Raw genomic sequence first — 18,977 nt, forward strand, 5'->3', positions numbered from 1 at the left:
GGGCAAAGATTATTCTTTATCTTTGTATCCACTTCCCCACCCACCACCACTGTGTGGTCAAAGCAAGTGTATGGTAAGTGTCATCCAATGTTCACTGGGTTGACAAGGAATGGACAAGAACCCAAAGCCAAGAAGGGGGTAAACCCAGGAGACATGCACACAGGTGGGACAGCCGGCACAGAGCCAGTGGAGGGGGTGGCGGGAGGAGAATCCAGGAAGGTAGAGTCACCAAGGTCTGCCTGTTCCCAGCAATAAGGTCACAGCCACAGGGACGGGAGTCAAAGCCAAACTGCAAGTCCTGGGAGGGCCAGGTGGGAGCATCATACTAAGTCCCAGTGACCTAAGATGGAACAGGAAGCCCTGGGGACAAGGAACAAGGGCAGAGAACAGAGCCAAGGCGAAGAGGCAGAGCAAGGCTCAAGCGGTACTGAAGTCTGGAACTTCTAGATTAGTTAACATTCCCAGGTCTGCCAAAGTTGAGCCAGCAGCTTGGGGTTGAGTGATCTTGGCTATGACACCAAGGGACTCTAGAGGCAGGAGTCATTACAAATGTAAGTAGTGATCGTTTCCATAAAATAAGAATCAGAGATGGAAGGGACTCTTAGATCTATGAGAAACTTTATAGGAATCGCCTGGTCTAACAACCTCAAGCTACGTATCGGGGAACTAAGGGTAAGGAGGAAAGGGGCTTGCCCAAGTTCACCCAGTCAGGACAGAACCATGGCTAGAACCCAGGCCTTCTGACCCCCAATCCAGACCTTGTCCCCCAGAGGCTGTTGACCTCCTGATGGTCCCACTAACACACCAGATACCCTGCTATAGCTGCTTCAGAATCTTAGGGGAGCCCCACTGTACCCACTAAGTGAGTACAGGCACTTCCTCCTGTGAAGTGCAGGCTTCCACCTTTGAGTGGACTTCGGAGCCAATGTTCCACAGGAAATGGCCAGGGAGCACCCCACCAGGAGCTTGGAAAGCAAAAAGCTGCTGGTGTGTATGTTTGCTGTCAGAGAGCAAACGAACAGTGCGTTCACACGCACCCTGCCCTGACATGCGCATGGGGGTAATCCCAACCACGGTGCTCTCCCTGGAATTTTCCAAGAGGGGCTAGAGAGGGCCAGTACCTAAGGCAAAGCTGACAGTGCACAAAACATACAATCTTCAGTCTTTAGCACTGTAAGAACATTGAACAAAGGCCCGTCTGGTTTAAAATCTCAGTCTTTCTCAGGCTAGAGATGAGACATGGCTCAGAAGAAAAGAACTGAGACTCTCAGGGAATCAGAGACCCTGAGTCCCGGAACTTTCGTGCAGGTGAGGGTACATATGCACCGTTACTTCATCCATACAGAAAGTATGTGAGCTTCAAGTTCCTCAAGTCCAAGCCCCAGCCCCACTGTTTACCTACTATGTGATCCAAGGCCAGTGACTTACCCATTAGTCTCCTTATTCTTAAAGCAGTGATTATAACACCTGTGCCCAAGTTTATTGTGAAAAGGAAAGAATATATGTAAAGCATTTAGCATGCTGCCTGGACCATAATAACCACCAGGTAACATTGTGTTTATTTTCTTTCTTTTGTTCATGGGAAGGGCTGGTCATACCACAGTCCAGCTCTGTCTACCTGTGCTTTCCCCTCCCACTTGGCTGTCTCTCTGGACCCTTCTGGGCAGACATCCTACCTGAGGCCTCAGCCCAGACAGCTCACTCCTCCCTCTGCTTATCCCTGGATATAGAAGAAGGTAACTGGCCAGCTATGGGACACTCAGGTCCTTGAAGGTCAGGTTACCAGTTTAGTCCAAGGCTGTTCCTGTCTCCCCAGGTGTCTGTGCACCTCCCTGGCCAAGCTCCTGCCAGGGTATCACACAGTTTAGCACAGCTCTTGTCTTTTCCAAGGTGAACGCACCCCTAGCAGCTTATAGCTCTGGCCCTCCAGCAAATAGATGCCTGACAGGCCAGACCGGGACATGAACAGCAGAGAGAATTCCCAGACCCAATCTACCAGCAGGAGACAGCCTGGGGTCTGAACCTGCAGTGAGACCAGTGAGAACACACATGAGCACCAGCTCCCCAGAGACCAGAGCACAGATGGAGGGGAGCACGAAAATGAAGCTGCCATAGGGCTCGGGGCTCAAGCCGACTCCTCACATTGTCCTGCCAATGTCCTCCTCACATTGTCCTGCTAAATAATTTAAGTCACATCAGTGTGAGGCTCTTTGGCTATATGCTTACACTGGCCATGTCTGTTACAGCGCTGCACAGCGTGGCCACCACACAGCATTCAAAGGTTCCAAAGGGAAGAAGAGAAAGGACCCAAGAGTTACTGAGTGCCTGGAGAGTGCCAAGAACTTGGCATGTAATCCTCATCGATGACCTTCTGTGGTAGGTATTATTACCCTCATCTTACCAATAAAACCAGAGACTCAGAAAAACCCATGAAGCCTCTATGCCTCTGCTGTGCTACCTGACCACAAAGTCTTAAGTGTTCTGGGAAAGAGAAGGAAAGCTAAAGAGTCTAAAGCACCATGTATCAAGCTCTCAGCACCTTCCCTCACTAAGCAGACGGTACTAGCTTAAGTACTGCATTCCCTCTTTCACTGGAGTCAACTTCTTTCCAACAGAATCTAGAGAAATACAGCAAAAGCCATGAAGATGCTCATGGCCTTTGCCCCTGCAATTTCATTCCCAAGATTTTGCCTTAAAGAAACAGTTCAACAGGGTATTCACTGCAGAGTTCACTATAGTGACCAAAAAAAAGGGAAATGATCTAAATGTCCAACATTCACAGAATGACTTGGAAAATCCAAGAATCTTCAAATCATATATTATACACCCATTTTAAATGAGCTTTAAAGACCAAGACAAAACAAAGCAAAGCATTTGTGATAAAATAAATAACCACTGAATAGAAAACATTATAAATGCCACCACTATAACTTTGCAAAGTATGTACATGTGTATACGCAGAAAAGGAACATAGTTGTGTTAGGGTGGTAAGATTATGGGTGGTTTTATTACTAGTATTACCATGTCTAAATTGTCCTTGTGGTGTTGTTCAGTGCCTTTACAATTAAAGAAAAAGAGACAGACAGACTGACAGACTCAACCCAGCACCAAGGAAAGGCCCAGGAGGACCAGGGCTGGGATGTAAGGCAGAAATTGAGAACCGTCCTACATACCCGGAAGGAGGAGGCCAGGCAGGCCCCAGGGGAAGGGAAGCCCTCTAGGTATGGAGAGGGTTGTAATTAGTCTGATGCTAATTACAGAAGTCTCACTAGTTTATTAATTTTTTTTTTTTTTTTTTTTTTTTTTTTTTTGCGGTACGCGGGCCTCTCACTGTTGTGGCCTCTCCCATTGCGGAGCACAGGCTCCAGATGCGCAGGCCCAGCGGCCATGGCTCACGGGCCCAGCCGCTCCGCGGCATGTGGGATCTTCCCGGACCGGGGCATGAACCCGTGTTCCCTGCATCGGCAGGCGGACTCTCAACCACTGCGCCACCAGGGAAGCTCTAATTTTTTTTTGACAGACCGAATGAAGACTGAATTCCTTCAGTAAGCCAACTTGGGTTCAGAGACACATTTCCTGAGTGGTCATCCCCATTCTTCTCAAAAACCTAGCCCTTTCTTTTTCTTTTTTTTTTTAAGGACAGCAGTAAAGTAAAATTTAGTAACAGAAACACATACCCTGGAGAAATTAAGACTCCTGCCTTAAATACAGAAATTTAAGACATTTCAGGGAACTAAAGAGGCTTGAATAAACAACTGAACTACCATGTTTTCTACACTGGGAAGTATAAACGGAAGAGCAAAATACTCAGCTTAGTATTAACGGCCCCTCTGATCAGGTTCCAACCTTCTGATATTACTTCATATTCAGCCCCACAGACACACCGTGCTCCAGCCAGACAGAACTACCAGTGCTCCCCAAACACTTTCTTCCCTTTCCCACTCCCGTGACTTTGCTCCAGCTGCTGTGCCCACTGGAAAGTCCTCCTCTCTCTCACAGTGCCTGCTCAAGTCTCCCCATCCTCCAAGGCACAGCTCAAAGCCGTGTCCTCCACAAAGCCGAACCCAGTCCTGTACCCTGAACTCATCTCTCACTCTCTGAAGTGGATCCAGAGCCCCTGGAACCTTTGAAGGAGTCACACACGGTCTGCCCTGCGGCACAGGTATCCAGGTAACTGCCTTTTCTACCATATTAAACCCGAGCAACTTGAAGCAAGGACCCCTTCAGGCTTCTGCATGGAACCCACCATAAGGCCTAAACTATAAGCACACAGGTAGGCTCTCAGTGAATGCTCCCCTGAAAGATAAGGAAAAGAAATGCATCACCTCTGCGGAAAGAGGTCACTTCCTACCTCAGTTGCTCCCGTTAAGCAATGCAGAGAGGAAGGTGTGCTCTTTGATGGCCTGGAGCAGCGGACGGATGGATCCTGCTTCTTTGGTTTCCAGCCTTCATGAGACTCCAATGTCCTCCCCAGTTGACCGTAGTCTGCTCGGCCCCAGGTAAACACCTTGCCAGTTTCTAAAAAAAGAAAAAAAAATTATTTGAATTAAGGCTATATTCCACAGCTGTGCTCTCATGGGTAAGCGAAGAATTACAAGAGAAAGTATGATCATTAATTTTGGTACCAACTACTATGTAGCAGGAGTCTTCCGATCTTCCTGTAAAGAAAGTGTGCATATTCACGTGTTTATAGATGTGGGAACTGAAGTTCAGAGAGGTGAGATGTATGACTTAACCAAGATCAAACAAGGGCTGAGTGCCAAAGTTGGATTCCAACAGAGGCTACTTCTACGGCTTGGGTTCCTGCATTTTAGCAGATATGGACATGGCCACAGAGAACACCTCAAGGGCATTGTATGGCCTATGCACCCTCTCCCCTCCCCCACACCCTCCTTGTACTTTGCAGGGACAGAGGATGTCTGTTCTCAGGCTCCCCTCCCTCTCACCCAATCCAGAGCCCTCTGTCAGCCACCTTGAGGTTCCCCAGGCTCCGGACTTGCCCCAGGCCACAGTCTCTCAGGGCCTTACTCTGAGCTCAATTAATGGCCAGTTTCATGTGTTTTTCCCTCCACGTAACATCGAGGACCTTTCAGAGTCTATGCTCTTACCCACAGGAGCAATTCTAATAGTCCCAAGGTGAGTGCCTATGTGTGCTAGAGGGAAGGGAGTGAGAGAAGGAAAAAAAAAGACAAAATCATTTACAGCCAGAAAAGCATTCAGTCCCCCAGATGCACCATCTGGGAAGCTGGCCAGTGCTAAAGACGAATGAAGAAAATGAAGTTTGAAAAAAAGAAATGGCCTTTTTTCTCCCAGATAAGAGAGAATTCACCAAACTTATTCAGCTGTACCAAGTGCCACATTTGTTATTTCAACAGAAATGCAAAATCTGATGAGGCATAGATTATTAACAGATTCTCTGCAATAAATATGCATAACCATGTGCGCTGTATAAATTCTTTATACATGTTTATTTTAACAAAGGGAAACTTTGCTTAAGAGACAAAACACCAAGTAATGCATATTAAATTCTAGACAAATCTACTACATACTCTGTGTTTAGTATCAAAGCTTCATCTGGTCCCACATTCAACATATGGTTTATAGTGTCAGTTAAAAAACAACCAGAGACTCATAGGGGAAATGTCAGAATTTTGAAGGGGTACAGGGCTCTGCAGGGATACAGTTCTCAGGATCAATCTGCTCACGGACACCAAAATAGACACCAAGAAGTTCTTCCAGGCTTCCTCGAAGAGGGAACAAAGTCTGTGCAACCCATGGGGTACCATATATATTACAAGAACAGGGAGAGGGTCCATTCAGATGTGTTATTTCATGGCCTCACAAGTGCTATTCCTTTTGCCATGGATGCCCTTTCCTTACATCATTCATTTGATAAACTATGGCTCAACCTTCAGAGTCCAGCTCATGGACCACCAGTTTTGCAAAACCTTTCTTGACTTCTTAATTCTCCACAGAACGGGTGAAACCCTCCCTCCTCTGATCTACCTTTACTACTGTACTCATCAACTACTAGGATCCCACTTAACAGGTGGGAAAATTAAGGTTCAAAGGAGTGACCAGCCCAGGGTCACACAGTTAAGCCACACTCCTTCTACTAGCTCATGGTACCACTCTGTATTGGTTAATCACACTGGCCCAAATCACTGCATAAACACACTTGCTTCACTTCTGTAGGATTAGCCCCCAAAAAAGCTCATGTGCCCAGGACCCACAAAGCATCCCAAGCTGGCAAACTGTCCCTCTGCTTGAGCTGGCTGGGATTTACAACCAGACTGCCTTAGCAGAGAGATTCCCAAGAAGCCAGAGGATGAGACTGTTACTTCTTAAAGGATCCTAGCATTCCTCTGCTGAGAAGGACTGGCAAGTTGCTAACTGCAAGACTACAGAAAGAATTATGTTATCACAAACCCCACCGTGAATCCTTTCTTATCAAGTAAAACATCTTAGAACCTCCTCTGCTATTGATTATTGATGTCCAAGACAGGCAAGACTGCCAGAATATGGTGCTACCATGATTACATTTCCAATAACAATTCAACCATTCCACTTATGTAGCACTTTTCACCTTCAAAGCACTTTACAAAGATGAACTAATTAATCTTCATGCTCCCTGGGGAGGCCACAGACATTTTATTACAGACAACCAGGCTGACTGGATGGCCAGCCTTTGGGTTCCGACCTAAGTTTGTGCAGTCAGGTAGGTACACTCCCTGAAGCTGTCTGTCTGCTTCTCCCCAAAATATACTCTGCATCAGAAGGCTCACAGGGACAGAGGAGGCTCTTTTCTTTTTCCTTTAAACAGACATTTATTGACCACCTCCCAGGAGCTCAGCACATTAACAGACAATATCTCAATTAATCCTCATAAAAATTCTGTGAAGTATAGATTATTAAGCTTATTTTACAGAGGAGATTTGAGAGGTTAAGTGACTTGATCAAGTCCAGAAAAACCCAGCCAGTGGTAAAAGCAAATTATAAATCCTCTGTCTTCTGATTCCAAGACCAATGGCAGATCCAATGATTGTACAGCTGCTGTCACAAACTGATGAAACCTGGCTGATGAAACAGCCATTCTGACAGTGTTTGAGGAGGGGGGGAAACTCAGATTAAATGGATATGTTCTGTGTACCATCCAGCTTTCTTCACTAGAATGGCCTCCTTCCCAAGAGACCATGCAGACCTCAGAACTATAAGCAGTGAAATAAAGGCATTAAACACAAGGATTACGATTTTTAGGTCACCTGGAGCAAAAGAAAACAATGAATCCACATACAAAAGATGTTCATTAATGCACTGTAGATAAATGCCTGCCTCGAGCTGAAGCAAGCCGGTTAAATCCAAGGACATTCAGATCCCAAATGTATGACAAATGAATCTACCTTAGATTAAATAATAATTATATATTACTGTGCCAAAAAAAAGATACATTAATGCCATCCAACGAGTATAGGTATGTGTCTCCAGATAAATGGGAGAAATGACAAACAGCTCAAAATAAAGTCAGCAAGTAAAATATAATTTAAAGGCACACGCATGCGAAAATTAACAGAATAACTAGGGAGCCAAGAAATATACATGGCCAAGGGTCCCAACGCAATGGAGAAAACAACAGGGCCAGATGAGTGGTATTGACAAAGACTGTCTAGGGAGCTTGGAGGGAGCATTCCAAGCTGGAATTGCCCCGGCAGGCTTGATGGAACAAGTGGCGTTAAGGTGAACTTCTGGAAAGGAAAAGAAAATGGGAAGATCAGGGAGAACGTTCCAGGAGTGGGGAGAGGGGATAAGCAACGACAGAAATCCAAAGGCACAAGGTGGGGCAGGTGGAGAGAGGGAGGGTCACGAGGCAGGGCGGCGGAGGTGAGTCGGGGCTGCCAGGCTGGGGCCACCTCAGGGCAACGCCAGGCTCACGGTCTGGACCTCACCTTCCAGACTCGTTTGCTTGCACTCCCTTATCAGCAAAATATTTTTAACATACCTCTAATACATGTATATTCATTTATTTATTAAAGTATACACTTACATTATACACATATGGGAATTATAAAGGTACCTTTATTCAAAACTATATAGTGAAAACACACTCCAAAAGCAGAAAATTTAAAACAATGAGATAAAAACATAAAAGAAGTCAGAATTTTCTCTTCCCACACCCTGGCAATTCATCTTGCATGCTCACTTTAGGAACTACTGCTACATAGACCATGGGGAGACTGCAAACTTTTGGGCAGGGGTGGGGCCTGATGAAATGAGTGTTTGGGGGATGGTACACTTGGCAAAGGATTGCAGGGGGCCAGTAATAATACTACTCACACCTACCACTTCCCTCCCCAGCACTACTATGTGCCTAAGCATTCTGTTGTAGGAACTCTCTATATACTGTTCTAAGCTTTCTCTATGCAGTATTCTGTTTACCCCTCCCAACAACCCCGTGAGACAGGTATTCTTACCGGCCCCATCTTACTGACAGGGAGAAGGTTCTAGGAGTGGGAGAGGGGACAAGCAAAGTCACAGGAGAAAGTGAAAAGGGAAGGAAGGCAGGAAGCCACTACAGTGTCACAAGCCTAAGAGGCATCAGCTAAAGCCAAGGTTGAAGTTGTTGCAGGGGGGTAAGAATTTGCAAGGCTTGGCACCCCATTTGACGTAAGAGAAAGGGAACGGGAGGAGATACACAGCACTCTGAGATTTCTGGATTTCAAGGTTAGTGGGAAGGTGGGGGTGTGCCATTAAAATATAAAAAGGCGCAGAGGGTGCTAGATCAGGGGTTCCATTGACAGGAGTCGTGCGTTACCAAATGATTTAAATCACTTGGGGCCCTGTGCAAACATCTTATCAAACAGTCAAATACAAATAAAGGGGGAGTGAATGAGGAGAAAGAAAATGAGGTGCAAAGCCCTGGGTGCTCTGGGATCAGAGAAGACACAAAAGTGGGGGTGGATGGGGAATGGTCGGGGAGCCAACTTCCTTCACCAGCCAGAGGGCTGCCCAGGATGCTGGTAGGGGCAGGTGCTGCAGCCACAGCAACGGGCACAGTGAGAAGCTGCTTCAGCAGTATCTGGGTCCTCAGGGGAAGAGGTATTTCTACGCTGTTCTGGGAAAAGGGGTCCTGAAGGTGATAAGAAGATAGTTTACAGTGTGATATAAGGAACATCCATATTTTCCTAACATAATCTGTCCCAGAAGGAAACAGAATGCCATTGAAGATATCAAAATGGAGCTATAGCAAATAGAGGTAGATGTTGTAAAAAGAATCCCACGGGTCAGGCAGAAAAAAGGCCACGCAACCTCTTTAGTCCCTCCCACCTCAAATGCTTCTGGAGTACACACACACACACACACACACACACACACACACACACACACACACACGAGGAGGCCTCTCTGCACCTATGAGTTATATTTATTATATAATGTATCCGTTTACAAACATTTGTTACTCTCTGGGTTAGTAATTCTAAGTCCTTGGAGTGTAAGAACCTCATTTCTATAACCCATCCTTTGTTCTGCCATGTGGACAGAGACTTTATAAAAAGGCACTTGATAAAAACCAAGAACTTCGAACACCGAACTAACGGCCCGAGAGTCACCAAGCTTAGTCTTCCCGTGCAAGGAGGAGGAGAGGGGAGAGCTCAGAGGACAGGGGCCGGACACAGGCACACCAGGCTGCTTCCCCCACGCAGATGTGCTATCCTGCTCTTCCTCGAGGCTTCCACACCCCTTCCCTCCGCCCCCGCTGTCTCCTCTACCCCTGAGCCCATTCACCTAGTCAACTTGTATTCATTCACTCTTCAACTCTGCTCAGTCCTCAACCCAGATCAGACTCTTCTGTGCGACAATCTCAGAGAACCATGTTCCTCATCTTGGGAGAACTTGTCTCAGTTTATAACTGTATGCTCATTAGGAGGACTGTTGATTAAAGTCTGTCTCGTCCTCCAGAGAATCAGCTCTGTGATAGCAGGGACTGTTTCTGCCCATCCCTGTATCCTAGAAAAATGCCCACCACAGAGTAGATGCTCAATAAAGTATTTGTTGCTGGAATGAACAAATGAACAATGTAACCATCTCTTCCTACCTACTTCGTACTCCCAACTACTAAACTTTATCATTTGCTGGCTCCATAATCTTAAGCAAATTACTCAACGTCTGAAAAATGGAAAAATAACACCTTCCTTGTAGGGCTGCTGCAACGATACTTTTTCATATTGTGCATGACACATAATAGTAAATGTTAGCCACTATTACTACTATACTCCCAAACTGAACACCACGGCCTTACCAAGGATTTCCATCGTTCCACCCCCAATTTCTACCAATTTGTCAAATCTTCTCTGCCAGCTGCCAACTACCGACATGTTAGGTAAGTCTTAGTTGAGTCATCATCTTTATCTTACTGATAAAGAAGAGGAAGAACACTGAAGCCTTCACCATTGGATTTGGGGATTTTTGTAAGATACAAGCATAGTATATGGCACATCGCATCACACAACACAAATAAATTTAAACCAGGGGGTAAAAAGGAAGAGAGTGGAAGAGAGCAACGGAAAAGAGATGAAGCAAGGTGAGCTGGAGAAGATAAGAAGCTTTAACCAGAGGCTCAGAAGACCTGGATCCTAATCCTGGCTTCTCTCCAAGGCTACGTGATCTTGAACACATCCCTTCCCTCCAGGGGCCCTATTTTTCCCATCCATACAACAAGAGGACTGGGATCGATGACCTCTGAGACACCTTCTTGGTCTAAACTTTAATAATGATGTCTAAAAATCCTCAGGGTCAAAATGAGTGGTGTACAAGTTAATTTTCTTGGCACCTTTTGAATATTTAGTCTGACCAGTGTCCTTGAATAAAACATCCACTCTAATATCAAAGATCACTAATATGATTAACAATTTTTATTGAAGTCTAGTTGATTTACAATGCTGTGCCAATCTCTGCTGTACAGCAAAGTGACTCAGTTTTACATATATATGCTTTTTTTTTTAACTGAAGTACAGTTGCTTTACAATGTTATGGTTACCAATTTTAAAATTTGGGAACTTGGCTGTATATCTTGTTTGTTTGTTTGTTTTTGTAAAATTTCCCAAGTCTCCAAAGTTGTATCATGAATAATATCACATAACAAAAGGTCTGGAATTTTTTTAAGTTAATACAGGAATAAAATTTCCAAACATGAGATGTCCAACTAAAAAGAAGAGAAGAAGCAGCCTGCAAAGAGATTGAATAAAAACATAAGGGCCTGGGGAGAATTATTTATTGAGAGTCGACTCTGTGTAAAACTCTATTTTAGGCACTGCCATGAAGTTATATAATTTAATCAACACTGAATGATTAGTGTGAATTCCATTTTACAGAAAAAGAAACAGGTCACAGAGGTTAAATGACCTGCTCAAGATCACACAGCTTGGAAGTGGCAAAGCTGCAATAATGATGATGATAATAACAATAACTAATGTTTTGAGAGCACTTACTTCATGCCAAACTCTTTACATGGATTGTCCCGTTTAGTCCACAAAAACACCCCGTGAGAAGGCATTATTATAATCCTCACATTACAGGGGAGGAAACTGAAGCATAGAGGGAGGTAAAGTCTCAAGCTCAGAGCCTCCAGCTGCCCCCAGTCGGTGCCCCCAGTCACTGCCCTGCAGGGGGCCCACCAGTCCGTGTGACCCCAGCTCCACTTTCCATTGGCCCACACTGCCTCTTTAAAAGTGGACAGTCCCAAGGACTTCTGGAGGTTGTTCAGAGTCACAGGGACACCTGTGTGGGCTAGGGGCACAAAGACAGCCCGGCCAGATCACTAAGGGAGCATCACCCTTGGCCTATACAGCAAAGATCAGAGTCCTAAGACGTGCCAGGCACTCCACACGGCTGCTCCATTTTCACCACTCACTTTATTAGCTGTCAAATCAGGGGCACTGGCGAGAGAAGTCCAGGCAGACTGCACCTGAGGAGCCCCTGGACCAGCTGTAGGACTGTCTGTATCACGCAGGATGGGGGCTTCCCAGACAAAAGCAGGGAGGACTGGCTTCTTCTTCAAACCTGAGGAGGGCATCTCAGGAAGCCCTGGTCCTAGATTGTTTGTGTATTTGGCTCCCTCGCCCTCCACAAGCCCCTCCCTCCAAGCACCTCGGTTCTCTTAGCGCTGGGTGACTGCCCCTTTGCCAAGGGCCTGCTCCACTTCCTCCCTCCCAGGCCTCAGGGTTGTGCTGTGCCCCAGCCTGCACTGCTGGTCGGCCTGCTTGTTCCACCCACAGAATTCCTTCTCATCCTCGGGGCCTGGCTCAAAAGCCACTGCCTCCCTGAAGTATTCTATTATCCCCTAGTCAGAATAGGCCGTCCGTTCCTTAGGAGCCACTGGCATGGTGCTTGTACCCCTGTTCTAACTACTATTCTATGCCACCAAATATAAGCTCATTTGATGACATGTCTTACGTTGCCCACTGTCTTAGTCAAGGTTCTCCAGAGAAACAGAACCAGTAGGTTCTATAGAGCAAGATTTATTATAAGGAATTGGCTCACATGATTATGGAGGCTGGCAAGTCCAAAACCTGCAGAGCCGATGTCCAAGTTCAAATGCTGTCAGGCAGGAGAATCCTCTCTTACTCAGAAAAGGGTCAGCTTTTGTTCTGTTCAGGTCTTCAACTGATTGAATGGGGCGCACCCACATTAGGGAGGGCAATCTGCTTTACTCAGTCTACTGATGTAAATGTTAATCTCCAAAAACACCCTCACAGAAACACGCAGAACAACATTTACTAAATATCTGGGCACCCGTGGCCCAGTCAAGGTGACACATAAAATTAACCATCATATCCACTGAGGGGTAGAGAACAGTGATCCTTCCTTATGTTGTCTGTATTCCTCACAGCACCTAGCATAGGGCCTGACCCAGAGCAGGTGCTCAGTGTTTGCTGGAAGGAAAAAGAGTCACAGGCATTGCTCTTACCACAAATTTTTATGTGCCACCAAGGATGTCAGAGACCATCCCCTCCAACTACCCAAAGAGAATACAAAACTAAGGAAAACAAATGACTCTTCACACAGGCGACTCCGAAACAGAGCCAGGCACTCTCAATATTCAACAAATAGTTACTGAGTACTTTCTATAGGCCAGGTGCTGTCCTAGGTGCCAGGGGCCACAACAGCGAATGAAACAGACAAAACTCCCTTCCTTGGCGAAGCTTACATTCTAGCAGGGGGAAGACAGACAATGGACAAAAATCACATAAAACATATCCCCTGGCAAACGACTTCTAGTGCTATAAAGACAAAGTAGGAAAAGGAGACAGGAAGAGCTGGGGAGGGAGGTGGAGGCCCAGGACAGGTGCCCAGCTCCCCACTTCCTGTCCAGGGCTTTTTGTCTATAGCACACCACGTTTCTTAAAGGAAGAAACTTAAATTGAAGAGCCCTCACCCGACTCCTGAAGGGACAGTGAGACTTGTTCTAACTACCTCTCAGGACTATGATGAAAAGGGAGACAATAAACATGAAAGCACTTTATAAACTCTAAATAGAGGTGCTGGAAATATCATGACTATCACTCTTTCTCTAAAGCCAGTTTGCAAAGAACCATCATGAGAGGCTGGACCGTGAGCCCCTGACCTGAGGGGCTCTGGCCCCTGCTCTGGCCCAGTGCTTGGGCTTCCTGCTCCTCCAGGAGCCCAGCGGCACATCAGGCTGCCAGTCACACCTAGCAGTCACTTGGCACCCAGAGAAAAAACATCCCTGATTGAGGCCGGTGCCTCTGCAGATGTTTCCCAACTCATTTCACATTCCAACTCCCAAGCTTCTTCGCACACTTTTAGACTCTTATTAATAACACTTTAAAATGTAGATTGCTGCCTAATCTTAGCTGCGTAATTAAAAAAATAATCTTGCTTCTCTCCCTCCCGGCAAGAAAGGAAACCATACCCCAGGGCCTCTGCAGCTAAGAATCACACCCTGCAGAAAAGCTAGCAGGAGGCTGCAGGTGGGGGTGGGGAGGACGGCGGGAGGGAATGGGGGGAGTTGAAGCCAAGAAGCAAGTCTAATCCTTGATTTTGGAGAAAATGAAAACGAGGCTGAAGGAGGCGAGGGGTTTGCCCGAGGACACACAATGTATTTTGGCAAAGCCAGAACCCGAATCCCAGTTTCCTGCTTCCCAGGAACCTCTGTCCACTGCTTCGTGGGGGGAGGAGAGGAAGAAGGCAGATGTGAAGTCCTTGAAGAGTAGGAACCTGTACTTGTGTCATTCTCCGTGAGCACTGCTCACTGCACAAGGAGAAACAGCTACAGGTCTCAGATGTTCAAGATGATTATGGGAACAAGGCTCAAAATTCTTGACATTCAGTTCAGACTCACAGACCACCAGAGCAGGAAGGGACCTCAGAGTACTCTAACCCTACCGTCTGCTTCTGCTTCAGCTGGGAAAAGTGCAGCCCAGTAAGGAAAGTAACTGACTTACACAAGGTAAGGTAGCAGTGGGTTAGAAGCAAAGCAAGACTAGAACCCAGGTCACCCTGACTTCTAGCACATTCTACTCACAGCTTCTTAGAAAAATACGTCAACCTCTCAAAGCTTCAACTGCCACCTGCATTAGCTAATTACCAAAGGCCTCCTGGGCTCCTTGGCATAAAAGAGCAGAGACAGGCAAGGTCCACACGGCTCCTCACTGCCTGCTTCTCTAGCATGGCTTCTTGGAAGGCCCAAGAGCAGGGTAATGGAAAGACACACATCTCTACCCCCATCGCCTCAGGGTTCTCCTCTCCCCACCTAGTCCTGGACTTTGCCTTCAATTGCTGTCTCTTGCAAAAGATCATCAGCAGTTTCCATCTCTGTGAAGTTACAAAAAAAGAAGAAAAAAGGCCAAGCACTGAGCCCAGCTGTTGGTGAAGCTGCGTTTTCCACTGATGACTATGACTCACAGTGCCCGAGCTGGAGGCTGGAGCTGGGAATGAGACTTGGGTGATTGGGCACAGCCAAGGGAAAGCCGCAGTTCCTAAGCACGCCTGGGCCTGCAGAGATGCGCTGCCTGAGTCCCTTGGGTAAAGTCCCAGCACCTGGCTGTGGGCACACAGCGCCCCCTGCAGGCCATCCTGAGGTCCAGCAGGACCAGGAGCAGGGCCAGTGCATTCTGCAAAGCTCACCATGGTATCCAAGCTGTCATGTTAGGAAACCAGGGTCCCACCTCCAAAACCCCAAGAGATCCCCCAATACTCTTTGCATCCTTGGCTTCCAAAGAGAAACTGACTGTTAGTTAACGGGAGGCCCAGATTAAGATCTTCAAGCAGGGAGACAGAGGTTGCCCCCATCCTTGGGTGGGCAAATAATTCACCCAGGGGTAGGAGCAAGGAGGGGAGGGAGCCTGTCCCGGATGCCAGTTTGTGGTCAACCAGTGAGAATGTCTTGGGACATGACTCTGGATGGTGCCTCTCAAATTTCCTCTAACCCCACCCCTGGGAACTGTCCCAAGTTCTTCAGGAGAGTTGAGTATAAAAGACCTATTGGGGCCTTAAGAGAGCTGCACTCACAGATGGGGGGAACTCTCCCACCCCCACCTGTAAGGACCCTGCGAGAGCGAGAACAGAGCAGCAGGACAAGGTCAGGAGGAGCCTGTGGAAGTGACGCCCACCCACTGTCAGTGGTCTGGGGACTTGCCACTTGCCTCAAGCAGTGGCAGTAAGGGGCACCACCAGAAGAGGCCATAAGGAGAACCTGTTATGATCAAGCACCCATCAGGAAAGGGAAGATAATCAGACCTGGAGTCCCAGTAATTTCAGTGAAAGGGGCCCTGCAGGTTACATTCAAATTGCTCATCTGGAGGTCCAAGGCCTCGTGGTGTGAAGGGCCATCAGGCCAGATCCACGGTGAGACAGCCTGTATTTCCTTCCCTTCCACATCTGATCTCTCTCCCACTCTGCTCCCGGATCCCATCTGTCCCTCAGGCCCCAGAAAAAACACACTTTACCAGCACCCCACCCACCAAGAAATTCCACCAATGCGACCTTCTATAAAAACCTGACTGGGTTTAAGATGACCTCCGAGGCGTTCACGTTGAGTCCCACTAGAGATGGTGAGCACCAAAGCTACAGTGCCTTCCCTGGAGAGGCTGACTTTTCCATGGCCAGGGACTGGGAAAGGCATCTGCTACACAGGATTTTTCATTTCATAGGATCAGCTCCAACCAAATCAGCAAAGCACTGTTACTATGGACCATCTGCCAGGACCCGGAAACAGCCCTGTTACATAAAGGGGCTGGTGTAATGAAATTTATTAAACTGGATTCTTCCTTCCTCCATAAAGGAGACGAAGCAATTACAGTCTCTCTTAGGAGAGGCACTGCAGGGCAGTGGAGGAGCCCTGGGCTAGAGACCCCTGGGTTCTAATCCTGGCCCTGCCTCCATTAGCTATGGGACTGTCTCCCTGGGCTTCTGGTTCCTCAAATTTCAAATAAGGATGAGACGGTCCCTTCCAGCATTAAAAGTCCATGACTTCTTCTTGTTTTCACCAAAATGGCAAACAAAGTAAGCATACTTTGATATTAATTTTGTACTGTAGAGTTAATTTTCTGAAGAAGAGCAGTGCCTTCATACTTGCAGGCTAAAGGAGAAAAGTGCTAAGCGGAGCCCCCGACCCAGGGGCTGGCTGGAGGAAGATACACAGAGGAGGAACCAGAGGTTAGTACCTTCTATCACCCAGGCAGGAAAGGCCCAAGCGCATCACAGAGAGCTCTCTGGGAAGCAGTACAGTATTGCCAATGATCCCATTCGTGCACACAGTACTTTGCATGCACAAAGTGCTCTCACATCCAGGATCTTACTTGATCCTCACAATGTCCTCCGGTAGACAAGGTGACACTGCTGACCCCATTTCACTCTGAGCAAGGTAAGGCCAAGTAACTAGGTGGGCTGAGTCCATGTCTCTCAAGCTCTCTGCAGTTTCCTCACACGTAAAATCGGGAAGGAGCCTTGCTCGGCAAACTTTGTGTAAGGATTAAAGAGATGATTTTGCAAATCCCTGGCAGAACGTCTGGCACACAAGTGCGTCCTTGGTAAACATGAATAACCCTTCCCCACACCCTCCATCTCCTCGGGGAGGTGTGGGAGAAACCCTGAAGCTGCTCATCTTCAGGCCCTTATGAAACGCTTCAAGACGGAAGGAAACGCAACCTTCCCTGTGGCCTGAGACAGCTCCCCAGAGGGTGGACCAGTGAGCCAGGTAACTCCAGTCCCTACCAGTCTCGGCCTTTCTAATGGTTGCCCAGGTCATGGGGGAGAGGGTCCTCCTGGGAATCCAGAGTACCTCAAAATCAGCCACAGAGAGACCTGAGTAGAAAGCAGCCTGTAAGAGCTGCCCCAAGGCAGGGCCCCCCCTCCCTTGTTCAAATATATCACCTCTACCCCGAAACCTTCAGCTGCTCCTTGCACTGCTCACAGAATAAAGCCTGAATAAGGACCCATGCCTGTTATTCTTGAGGGATTCCAGTCCCTTCCGAGCCTCTCTGGCACCATGTTAAGCAAACCACGCCAGGGTGCACTTCCCACTTCTATACCTTTGTTTCCAGGATTCCTTCTGCCTGGAATGCCCTGCCCTCACCTCAGCTATTCAATAAATATTTGTTGAATAATAGAGTGAAGGCATTAAGGAAGGAATGTGTGAATGAGTGAATGACATGAAATATACCCCCACTGAGGCAGCCAAATTAGGGATTATGATTCTCGTTTAACAGATGAGGAAATTCAGGCCCAGAGAGGTTACTGACTTGCCTCAGATCACACAGCCAACAAGCAGCCAAATTAGAACTTGAACCTGGCTCTTCAGGGCTCTTTTGGCTACCTCAGGCTTCCTCCTAAGGTAAAAAGTCACACTTAGATTAGGAAAAAGCTGATCCAAGATTCCTCAAAATGGGCCGCTTTCATCTTGGCACACGTCCGAGAGCACTTTAAGGCACTGGCTGTCACTATGATTATTGAGAGTTCCCGTGAGACAGGCAAGGTCCCCTGAGAAAGGGCAAGCACAGTGCCATCTGTCAAGAACCTAAAAATGATGGCGCAATTACAGGCCGGTCACTTAATGCTCACTTTTAGAGAGCTCCTGGAACAAATCAATCCCCACCAGGAAAGAGGAGGAGGGTTCTTTGAATGGAAACTCAGCCCTCTTGCCAGGGACCTCCGAGCCCTTACCAGAACCACCCTGTGAACTCGCAGCATGGCCGGTGCTCCAACCCCCTGCCCCAGGGACAGATGGGGCAGCCGAGACCCCACAACCCTAGGGCACCAGGCATCACTGTCAGCCTCAGGGAGCTGAAGCTCTCTCTGCCCTGGACCTCTCCAAGAAGGTGGGAAGAGGGCAGGGCCACAGGCCGATCTCCTGAGTACAGCCACTGAAAATGGCATCGCTCCCACATCTGAAAACTGCAGCCACTCCATGCAGCTAACCCTCATGGAGCCCTTCTTCTATACCAGGGGAGATCCAGGGGGGATGAAACAGACCAAGTCCCTAACCCGTGGGGCTCGCACCTGGTGAGGGGAGAACGACGACAAAAGAGTAAACAAACAATGATACTGTAGTTTCAGGCAGTGAAAACTGCTCTGGTGGAAAATAAAGCTGGGCGCGGAGTCGAGTGGGTCCGAGACAGGTGGAGGTAGTCACTTTCAGTGGGGTGCACAGCGAGGGCCTCTATGGGAGGCCCTCTATGGGCAGAGTGATGGGAATGTGGCAGTCGCTACATGGGTGGGGCTCAGGGAGACCAGCACTCCTGGCAGAGGGAACTGCTGTGGTCCAGATGCAGAGAGGAGAGGTAATTGACCTCTTCTCAGAAGGCCTTCTACCGCCAGACACCACCCCCGAACCTGCTCCACAAATACCTGCCCTTTACTGCTTCACAGGCCTCCTCCCCGCAGCAGCCCACCACAAGCTTTCTCCACAGAAGAGAGAAACATATGTGTTCCTCCCTGCCCTCCAGTCTGGGAGTTGCTTGCTA

The 18,977-nt window shown here is 47.6% G+C and overlaps 1 protein-coding gene across 1 annotated transcript in view; it reads right to left on the reverse strand.

The window, feature by feature from the left end:
• SERGEF (secretion regulating guanine nucleotide exchange factor) overlaps positions 1–18,977 on the reverse strand; it is a 219,134-nt gene that overhangs the window by 167,037 nt on the left and 33,120 nt on the right. The window contains exon 9 of the mRNA XM_060017337.1: positions 4,352–4,518. Coding sequence (XP_059873320.1) covers positions 4,352–4,518 — 167 coding nt within the window. The remainder of the gene's footprint in view (positions 1–4,351; positions 4,519–18,977) is intronic.

The sequence above is a fragment of the Delphinus delphis genome, chromosome 8 (assembly GCF_949987515.2).
Source record: "Delphinus delphis chromosome 8, mDelDel1.2, whole genome shotgun sequence".
Taxonomy (NCBI): Eukaryota; Metazoa; Chordata; class Mammalia; order Artiodactyla; family Delphinidae; genus Delphinus; species Delphinus delphis.